The sequence below is a fragment of the Talpa occidentalis genome, unplaced genomic scaffold (genome assembly GCF_014898055.3).
Source record: "Talpa occidentalis isolate TD23 unplaced genomic scaffold, MPIMG_talOcc4v2.1 talOcc4.7, whole genome shotgun sequence".
Taxonomy (NCBI): domain Eukaryota; kingdom Metazoa; phylum Chordata; class Mammalia; order Eulipotyphla; family Talpidae; genus Talpa; species Talpa occidentalis.
The window spans coordinates 14,661,925-14,673,484 of NW_023605083.1; the positions used below are offsets into that span (position 1 = coordinate 14,661,925).

The window sequence follows — 11,560 nt, forward strand, 5'->3', positions numbered from 1 at the left end:
CACCTGCAAGTTAAAACACAACTAAAAATGTTAGAAAAAAATGTTACCTTTGCTAAATTATGCTTAGTTTCTACTCATAGCTTTTACTGTAATTGTGCTGTCCCCAACCTCCTCAGTGCCTGTCTCTGTGACTATTTAATAGATAATATCATCTTGAGCATCCATGTGACAGCTCTTTAACCTACTCTCTTCTATATTAGAGGTCAGCAGACCTTTTTTGTAAAGGGTTAGATAGAATTTTTGGTTTTAGGGTATAAGGTCTCCATTGCAACTACTCGATGGTATGGAAAGCAAGCATAGAAGCCTAATTTCTTGGAAGAATCACAGATTTGAAGAGGATGACAGAAATGGGAAAGTGGTGATCTGGTATACTAAGGAATTTTGACATCACAATTTTATTGTTATTGTGTTTAGAAACAACTACAAAGATTACTCTATGGAGTCCAGACTACACTTCAGACTTCAAGCAGCTCTGCACCTCTGGAAAAAACCTTCCTCAGATTGACCAGAATGTGAAGGACACACCAACATCTACTATAGATTAGACCTTGTATTACAAGTGGAAACGTGAATCTTGTGAATGAGAGACAAAGAAAATTCCCTAATTTTATTGTCAATATTTTCTGTCATCTCTGTGGTTTACTGTTGGTCTACATAAATGTTTTTCCCTCCTATGGAATGATACTGTCTAGAAAATTCTTATATTTTGCTTCTCCAAAATGTTGGAGAGTAAAGAAGTCTTTTAAGGGACTCACAGGTACAATAAAGTCTAATTAGATTATTTATTTTTTTAATGTGGAAATTAATATTGTTTAAGTAGCAAATGACTTGTAAGTTAGGCAGTTTTTAGATTTGTTAAATTCCGGAGATACTTTGTTGCTTGGTATTTAAGTTTGAGAGGAGAAATTAAAATCACCTACATTCAAAATAGCTTCATAATAACTTGATGACAATTCCAGAAAAAGAAGGCAATGGTTGTGGACAGGAACAAGATAATATACTTAGTAGGCTGAAGAGTTTTGTATCTAGAAAAGATAATGAAATATTGTATTTTTTTATTCTTTATGTAAGTTAAAAATGGTGACATTTTGAGAGCTTATCCTGTTTTTGAATGTATTTAAGTCTGTTATAATAATTCAAAAAGCTCTGAGTAGCTTAAGGGAAGAAAAAGTCATATTTTATAAATTATCCTCAACCTTAGTTAGCAATGTGAGCTGAAAATAGGAAAGTTCCTGCTGCATTCTTGATATACAAAATATACAAAATATACAAAATATCAATAAGTTTTATACTCATGATGTTGGAGTGTAAGATCCAGTTTTCTAATCTCTCTAGCACTGTGACGGTTCCTTGTAAAATCTGGACTGTGCTTAGTCCCTTAATTGGGAAACACTATCAGAGACATTGAGCAAAGAGAGCCTGACTCTGGTCCTGGTTCTGCTGCTGGTTAGCAGTTAACAGGGTGACCTTTAGGGAGCTCTCTGCTCACTGCCTCACCATGTTTTCTTTGTCTCTGAAATGGAAATTGAACAGTTGACGTTCAAACTCTCTTTCAGTCTTATAGCTGTGAGTCAATGCATTAAGTATTTATTTTTGGCAATTAATGTTAAAATGTTCAATCCCAACCATTCCTATTTAGAGTATGCTTTAATTTGCAATCATCACTATCTCTGTCCCCTCTCCTCCATATGTATGTGTTTATGTATGTGTTATGGCTAAGGACAAGATTGTATCCAGAGATAGGAGAAACAATTTGAGAACTGATGAATCAGGGTTTTGTCTTATTTCTATTTCTATTGTGAGGAAGAATAAGTTGTCATGGAAGCTTCTACAGTTTAGCAGAAACAGCTCCAGATTGGGAGTCAGGTGCTCATATCTGTAAGTTAATGGTTCCCTGAGATGGAGCAAGTCATTCACATGTTTTGAGGTTCAGTTTTCCCAGTGGGGACACCAATATAGTGCTTGGTGCTTGTGAGGGTTAAATTAGATAATGCATAGGACAGTTTTTTGTAAACTGAAAGGCTATGTGAGTTATTGTAATAATTATGGTTTTATGCACTGATCATATCTACTCAAAGGTTTTGGCTGAGCCTCTGATCTTTGATATAAAATTAAAAAGCATGTAAATTCAGATACTTTAACTTTATGAATGTGTTTGGTACTGACCATAGCTCAGAGTGTGAATTCGTTCTCTGTGAATTCGTTCTCTGCTCTTTATTCCTGCCCACTTGAGCCTGTGCTTAGCAGGTTTTTGATCCTGTGTTTTTTAAGTTGCTAATTCTTGAACAGTACTAAGTATGGAGTTAATGCAACTCAAGTCAGAATACCCTCACCCCATCAGATAGTAAAGTGGTAGATCTCAGTATGTGCTGTTAATATGAATGAAATCAATATAACTACAGACGAAAGAGGACATTAAATTAATATATTAAAATTGTGGAAAATGTGGTCAACATTATCTTGTATATTATTTAGAAAAAAGTTTATACATACCTTAGAAAAGTTTTGGTGGCATTATTTTTTTAAAAAACAGAAACACCCATGTGAAATGGAAAGTGAACAGTTGAAATCAGTTGAAACTGCAAATCAGAATGAAAATTTTCTTTCTGGTATAAAATGAAAATTTAAACTAACAATGGTCATTTAAAATTTTTATTTTAACTCTGCATTACCAAGAAAATATGAAATAAATTCATATCTCCCATTTAAATTTTTTCTTTGTTATTCTTTACTCTGTATTTATTAATGCTTCCTAATCATTTTATAGTTACCTGGTAATATGGATAACCTAGTAGATTTTGGTAGATTATCCAGCAGATTTTTACATGGTGTAATATCACATAAAAAAATTTGTTTCCTGCGCCTTGTGTAAGACACCATGCTGGTATCAGTTCCTTGTGACATCAACTAGTATTAGATTTTTGAATTTACTTTGTGATTCAGGGTGATCTGTGAAGAATGAGTACTGAAGTGACAATGTTTTTATCTAATGTTCCCAGGGGCATATGTGATGGGATTTGGCTGCCAGGAAGTCTGTGCAATTTGTGTAGTTCCTGGTATAATTGCCTTTTTTTTTTTAATGGAGAATCAGGATTCTGATTGGGGTTATATAAATTCATTACTCAAATAGAGGTTATACTTTGTAGGACTGGTGACAAGAAGGATGATTTCTCTTTGACATTAATGGAAGATTAACTATATCAGATCTTATATGTACATGTATTTTAATGTTTTCTGTGCTTCTCCTGGATACAAGAAGGTCTCATTTAAGAAGTTTATTGATTCTCTGTCTCTTCAAAAGACAGAAATAAGAAGTGGTAGAAGCTGTAGGGAGGTGAATTCCAGATTAATCAGGCTCAGTGAAGACTTAATCATTGAAACATCCAATCTAACTTGTGTGTGTGTGTGTGCGCGCGTGTGTGCGTGCGTGCAAGGGAATAACTATGGCATTCCTATCTGGCCTGGAAGCTTGAAACTTTCAGGTAACTCTAAGACTCTTTTATTAAACTAATTAAACAAAGGTATTTGTGACCAACTAGAAAGATTTCTAGAACTACTCTAATTCTTCACTGCTTTCCCCCCTATTTTCCTTAGTTATAGTCTTATAATTACTAATCATAAAGTCAAACCCATTTAGCTAATAAAAGCTCCAGTGACCATTTTGAAGCCGTTAGATTTTGTCTTTCATCTGTCTTGGAAAAGGTCTTGAGAAATTAATAGTGCTCTCCCCAAGCTCTAAATAGTGTTGTTTCTCTTTTAGTCCTGCTCTGTCTGACATTTTAGCCACTCTCCACATGTGGCTGTCGAGCCCCTGAAACATGACGAGTGGTACATGTTGGAATGATGTGCCTGTTGGAACTTAAACACACAAGCTCTGTTTTATGTAAATGGCTGTTTCTGTTGTGCTTCCTGAAATTCTGACTTTCACTCGTCCACTATGATTACTATAGTTGCGTTGCCAATTATGTTTCAAATTTATGATGGTTGCTTTTTTGGTTTAAGTGTCCAAAAACCTGCATTTCAGCATGTTTATTTTGCAGGTGATGAGAAGTCACTGGCATGGGTGAGCATTATTTCCTCTTATCCCCAGATGCTGATACACCAGACTGAAAGATGTTATTTTAAGATTATTATTTTATTCTGATTTTATAGACATTCCTCGCTTTTTCAGAAGCAACAGCACAAACTGTTAGAGTTATCGAGAAAGTGACTCGCACTTTTGAGATGTTAGTACATTTTATGATTAAAGTAATATTTTCTAAGGTTAACATTATTTTGAAAAATAGAGCGCTCTTTTTAATTCCTTTATATTATCACTGTTTCATCATTGATTCAGCAAGACCAATATTGCTATGTAAAGGTTTTTAGAGAGTAATTGCCCAGTTAGACTCTATTAGTTGGCATATGGTTTATTTGTTATATATTTTATGCCTTTTGCTGCCTGCTAGTACCATTTTTAATGTGTATGATACCTGCATAGTGTGCATACATATCACTGACATATCTTTAACCTCTTTAGACATTTCTTGATCAGAAAACAACTTACAAATATTAAGTAGACAATCTTTTAGACTGTTTTTCAGAATGAGTTCAGAAAAACTCTATCCTCAGATCAATTACTTACATTTTTTTCATTCATGTGTCAGGTTGCTTGCTGCTGAATCCTTGCTTCCCATTGTGGTAGTTTTGTCTTTTAGCTCCTAGATTTACTTACTTCAGAATATTGAAGTTGAAGTGTAATGGAAAGGACACATCAACATTTATCATGAGGGGAAAACGTCTTCTGTGTTGAGCAGTTGCTGTCCGACCTTGACAGTGTTGAAATTCATTCCAGCATCTTTATAACTCTCCAACTACAGAAAGGATGGATGCAAGGACTATTTAGCAGATTGAGAAAGCTGACCAGGTTCTTAGCCTGAATCATACCAGAGGGACATGTGGTTCTAGCTTTGGAGAAAGTCTAACCCCCATCTGTCCAGCTTACAGGTGAGGCAACATAGCCGTCTGTAAGACCTGTATATGGAAAAATCAAAGCAGCCCCCTCCCTTGTATTTAACTAATCATGAATGCCTACAGATGTCTACAGGTTGGCTATTCAATAGAAAAATTCAAGGTACTTTAATACTGAACTTCATTAAGTAAAACTTATTGCACATTAATATGGAATACACGTTGTATGTGAATCTAGTAATTCTTAGAAACACATTATTTAAATGATGAATGTAAGGGATGCTGGCATATCCCACTGGGAGCTTTTGTTTTATTGCTACTTAAGTATTTTCTAGTAAATAAGTTTTGATTATTGGTAGACTATTTAGGGCCTCCGGGAGAGGGCAGAAGATAGTCTCAGTGTAACATAACTGGTAGTCAGAGAAATCGGATATAATGAAACATGTTAAAGTTGCTTATCATTTCAGTTTTAAAGGAGTTACATTATTTTGAAATGCTGGAAAGTCTTCCATTTGAAAGGATGACACGCCTGCTTTGAAAATCATGTATACATTTAAATGCATTCTTATTTTTACTGGAGTCAAGTGTCCAGGTGGCAATTTTGGGTATAGTAAATAAGTTTAAACAATTTTCATTAATTCACTTTTTTCTGAAGTGATTTTATTGATCATAGTAGGTAATTTCTTCCTATACAGTGACTATTTTTTATTTAATAATGACATGAAAAGAGAGATTATGGTAAACATTATAAATCTTAGGCTATTGATTTAGTGGCTTAAGAAAAACAGTACCGTAGGGTTTTGTTTAACTGAAATTTTCAGAAAGAGAACATGTGTTTCACTGGTATGTGCTAGGAAAATTACTTCATCTCAACAATATGTATGTTCTCATGTGTCAGGGGAAGATTTTATAACTAAATAGTTTATTATTTTTTCCCAATGCTAACTGTTGATATCCAAACACCTGAATGAATACCAGCTGACTCATTGATATACTAGTGTTTTAAAATCTTTATTTGCAAATGTTCATAGAACTCTTGAATTTTTTGACACAAATTGCTAAATCCTATGTAAAGGCAAAATATATATTTAATAAACAAGAATATTTTATTACTGAAATTTATTTCTAACGCAAGCTTATTTTGTAGGTTCTTCACTTGTGAAGTTTTCTGTTGCCTTAAAACACACAAACAAATTAAACCTGTCTTGTCATCTGGTCACCTAAAAACCTGTAACATTCCCTTGACATGTAGAGGGATTTTGAATTTCTTCAATAGTGTGCATTTTCCACCTTTGTTTGAATTAAACAAAAGTAAAATTGGAGGCCATGGCATTTCATAAATCAGTGAATGATTTCCTGTTGAATCATCAAAACTTCCTGTATGTACTTTATAATTCAATGTTTTATTAGTAAAAACTGTCAGCATTTTCTTTTTCTCCTCTTGTTATATTTGAGCTCAACCTATCTTTCCCACTCCCAATCATCACAGTTTTATAGAGCAAAATATTTTTAGAGATTGAAGATGTGCGATGAATGTAAGATCTTCTAAATAAGGTACATGTGTTTGTAGCATCCATCTGCTGATCAAATAGCGTTGGATCTGGTACCAGAAAATGAAATCAATTGTAACTATAAAAGCATTTTATCAATACATGTTGACAAGAAAACTGTGAACTTCTGATATTTGTAATACAAAGACTGTTCCCAATGAGTATTCACTGGCTGATTTTGTGTTAGTTATCATCTATTAATTGTAATTAATGCTGATAGGAGACCTTATTTTTCAACATGAAGACAGCAGTTCTTGTATCCTGTTTTTACCATGAAGGCATTTTTGAAAACTGATGTCATCTTAGAAATTGTATTTTTAAGTGCAAATAAACCTTCACAACTTGAACGTCAACAGGTTTCTTTTCTTTTCCGTCCATATCACAGAATACCCTGCATTATCAAACACATGTTTAATTTGCCAGATATTCTCAGAATAATATATTTTCATATTGCTACCGCCGGCTTACCTACAATGTGCAATTGAATTGTTACTTAAATAAATTACACTTGATGGAGTTAACAGTCTTATTCTGGTTGGTCTATATGTGAAAGATGTACACAAAATGTCTTGTGTTGGTCTTTAATTGTCGTGTGATGTGTGCTTGACTTTTTATTTTTTGGTAAGACTTATTTGCAAGCCTTGACAAGCCTGCATGCTGTCCCTTCTTTGGGTCGTGTCTTGGCTGAGCCTGGGTATGAAGAGACAAATGGAAGGGCACACTTGAAGGGAAGAATGGAGGATTACCTTCTATTTTATCCTTTTATAATCTGTGTAATAGTTCCAAGATTTAGATTTCTGAACTATTAGTTCAGAAGTACTAAATTTAGATCAGCACTACCATGTCCAGTTTAAGAAGGAATCTTAAGCATTCGGTGTAGCATAATAGGAAAAAAAAATGGTGTCTGGGATCAGGAGAGCTGTATTTGAAGATGAATTTGGCTAGAGAGTGGCATGTGGTTCCCCTCTCCAGCAATCTCACTTTTCTGAGCATTGCTGAACCCGTGTAAAATAGGGGCAGTTCCACTACTTCATTTAGCTCTAGGGAGGACCAGAAGTGGAGTTATGCCAGAACCATCCAGGGCTAGGCAAACACACTATACTTTCTTCACTCCTCCCCTGTGAATTAGGTTAACACTTGCCCTAAGCCTGGTATTCCTGCCAATGGGTGGCTTTTCCTGTGACTCAGTACCCCAGGTTCTCTCAGCATCAGGACCTTGCCTTCTTTAGCAGCACATGGCTGCTAAGGTCATCCTGCTTGCTCTTTGGCGAAAAGGCACAGAAGGTCTCCTGAGGGGAAGAAAGTGCATATTACCTGTTTACATACCACTGACTGGAACTGTCACCTTGCTTCACAACGTGATAAGAGAGGCAGAGAAATGCAGTGTAAACGTGGGTCCTGGGAGGAGAGCGTTAGCTTGTCTGCCACATCCCCATTTGGGCTGGATCCACCTTGGTTCTCCCAGAGAGTCCAGTGCTTGCTTTCACATTTGTCTATTGTTCAGTATAAAGAGTTTGATGGGTTCTGGAACACACGAGTTGTAACACTTTGGGTTGAAAGTAAAATCCACTTGAGCTAGTTTTAAAACCTTGAGGCACATGCATTAAATGGATAAAGGGTGTTTTGTGGAATCCAGGAAAGTGGGAGATCCTCAGGATCTGCAATAAAACATTGGATTTGCAATAAAAGAGCTTTAGAGACCATTTTTTCCCTCCGTCTCCTGCATGTCCACTTCCTTTTCAACATATGAGTCTCTGCTAGTGGTTCATGGGCTACATGATGGGATAATGTCCACAGCACAAAGGTTTATTTTTCTTTCTTGCTCCATCACTATTTCAGGCCAGTGAGGGATCACACCACCTTATCCTTTTATGGGGCTCTGAATTTTACCTTTTAGAATCAGGGGGAGAGAGCATGATACTTAGGAATAAGTTCTTAAAGCTTTCACCTGGCTGAGACACATATTTCATATTCTAAGCAAATCACAGAACTTTACCTAATTTCAACTGAGCAGGAAAGTGCAACCCTAGAGTGTGTTTGAAAGAAGTGTCGGAAATAGTTTGTGAACAGCACTAATGACAACTATTGTTGAGATGCTTGGTTCACTCTCCATACTGCACACAAAACACACTCACTTCTGCCTAAAGGGAGATAAAGCCAAGGCCCCACTCTGCAGTGGCATCTCTGTGACATGCCCTGTAGTGTATTTCAAATCCAAATATGGCACCAATTGATCTGGAAGCCACGAACTAAAATATTATTTGCCTTCTACACATAATTTACATACTGCTTGAGCAGAGATAGGATAACCACAATAAACACTCCATTTTAAAAAATGAAAAGTGAAGCATAAGAAATACAGAGCAACTGCGGTCTATCATAATCCTAAAATCTCACATAGAGCTCCCCCATCTTGAGAGTGGAGAATGATCCTGGATTAAGCCTTGATCCCAATTCCTGGGAGTAATGCCCCTGTCCACTGTTGTCTGTGGTTTCTGGCCTCACCTGCTGAGAGATTGTTTTCCATAATTTCTTTAGCCCCATCTGAAGTGATTCTCATTAGGCACTGAGCAACTTTCTTGGCAATTTTCTACTTCATGTTGGGACTAAAGGAACATTTTCAGTTTCAAAAAGTCATATTTCTTTCAGTGCAGGTGGTTCTAGGCAGTACAATTCTCTCAAAAAAAGTATTTAGTTGGCCTTTTATCTATTTGATACAGATCATATGCCAAGTAACCTCACCATAGCCTTTTACATGCACTGTTCTAATTCCTGTCTCCAACCTGCCTTGACCTGACTGACTAAATATTGATTTGAGTTAATACCCTTTCTGGAATCAATTTCTGTATTATCTGGAATGGGATAGGATGTGTTGTCGTAACAAAAAAAAAAAAAAAAACCCAAGTCTCAACAGCTTAAAATAACTATAGTTTACTTCTTTCTCATTCTTCATATGCATTTTAGGTCAGCAGAGAACCTTGTTCTGCACTGTGGAAATAACTGGAACCTCCACTATCCATTGCTGTGGCAAAGTTACACCTGACTTTTTTGTTATTTTACATATCTTTACTGAGGTACAATTTAAATTGCATAACTTTTTTTAAACTATATAAATCTACAGTTAGTAAATGTGTATATATATCCTTTGTGCAGCTGTGAACAATTCAATTTTAAAATGGTTACATTACCTCAAAAAGTTCCCTTTTAAACTCTCCTGCACTGCTAGTGAGAGTGCAAACTGGTCCAACCACCATGGAAAGCTATGTGGAGATTCCTCAACCTACTAAAGATGGAGCTTCCATAGAATCCAGCGATTCCACTCCTAGGTATTTACCCAAAGGACACAGAAACATTAATTCAAAGGGGCACCTGCACCCCTATGTTTATAGCAGCACTGTTTATAATAGCTAAGCTATGGAAACAACCCAAATGCCTAAAAATAGATGACTGGATCAAGACGATGTGGTACATATACATGATGGAATATTACTCAGCATTCAAAAAAGATAAACTCATGCAATTTGCAGCAACATGGATGGAGCTGGAAGGGATCATGCTCAGTGAAATAAGCCAGAAAGAAAAAGAAAAATACTAGATGGTCTCACTCATAGCAGGAATTTAGAAAACCTAAGTAAGGGACCAGGAAAAAGACATAATAAAGTAAAAATCAAAATCAACAAGCAGCTATAAACCAGAGACACACTACAGGGGGGGAGAAGAGGGAGTAGGATCAAAACAAAGGGGGTGGAAATTGTACAGGCACTATAACCAAGATGAAAATGCATACATTGTGCAAAAATGAAAAATGATGTAAAAAAATACAAAATTAAAAAAAAGTTACCTTTTGCCTATTTGCTGTCAATCCCATTTCTAGTCCTCCAGCCATGCAAACAATGAATTCTTTACAATTTTGCCTTAAAAATTTTATATAAATGGAATTACATCTGTTCTTTTTTTCTGGTTACTTTCACTTAGCATGTTTTTGAGAATCCTCCATATTGTTGGGTATATTCAAAATTCATTCCTATTGATGAGTTGTATTCCAATATTAGAATATACCACATCAGTTATCCATTCACCAGTTGAGGAACAGTGTATGGTTTCTGGGTTTTGATTTTCATGAATAATGTCACTATGAACATTCGTGCATAAGTCTTTGTGTGGTCATAAATTTTCATTTCTCTCTCTCTCTTTTTAAAAGATTTATTTACTTATGCACACAAGAACTGGGGTACAGGCCAGAGGTATGGGGGGTGAGAGGATTCACCAAAGACAGAGTGGGGAACAGAACAGGCAGACTGACTGAAATACACTGCTGAGGGTGAGTCAGGAGAGGTCTGCTGCGTCACGTGTGTCAGCTCCCTGGCTGGGGATCGAACTCGTGCTGCAGTGGCCGCGGATAGCTTCACAGCGCTGCATCCTAACCCCTTGCACCACCAGGGAGGCCCCAATTTTCATTTCTCTTGGGTAGACTCCCAGGGGAGAATTTTTGGCCATTACTCTTTAGGAAGCTGCCTGTCTTTCAAATGGGCTGTACCATTTTATGTTCTCACCAGCAGTGTATGAACATTTCCAATTCTCCCCATCTTCACCAATACTTGATGTTGTCAGTCTTTGTTTTAACACTCGTTGATGTTGTAGGATGATGTCACAACTGGGGACCCCCAAACTTAGTGAACCTGAATCTCTCATAATGGGCAATAGACCCCCTGCTCTGAAGGGAGGCATTATCTTTGTCCTATGGGACAGCAAATAAACCAGCCCTCTGCTCTGGAAGGAGATACTCTATTTTCTCAAGCTGCTTGCTAGCCACACTTTTAGGAAAAGATTGTCTCCTAAAGATAGAAGGTAATGGGGCCATTTTAAGAACTTAGACTTTCATGCTGACTGAAATGAGGGACCACTGCAAAATAGTCTGCCAGGAGTGATCTTAACTGGTTATGGAAAGATTATCATAGCTGCCATGCTGAAACAGAGTGAGGTGGACCAGGACAGATGCAGAGAAACTGGAGTAACCCCAGTGAGCCAGACAAGAGGGAACGGTAGCACAGCCAGAGTGG

The 11,560-nt window shown here is 36.6% G+C and overlaps 1 protein-coding gene across 2 annotated transcripts in view; it reads left to right on the forward strand.

The window, feature by feature from the left end:
• Window positions 1-7,018, forward strand: part of TTC39B (tetratricopeptide repeat domain 39B) — a 113,489-nt gene extending 106,471 nt beyond the window's left edge. For both annotated transcript variants that reach the window (XM_037491894.2, XM_037491893.2), the window contains exon 20: window positions 415-7,018. In XM_037491894.2, coding sequence (XP_037347791.1) covers window positions 415-505 — 91 coding nt within the window. In that variant the 3' untranslated portion in view covers window positions 506-7,018. The remainder of the gene's footprint in view (window positions 1-414) is intronic.
• Window positions 7,019-11,560: the final 4,542 nt, after the last annotated feature.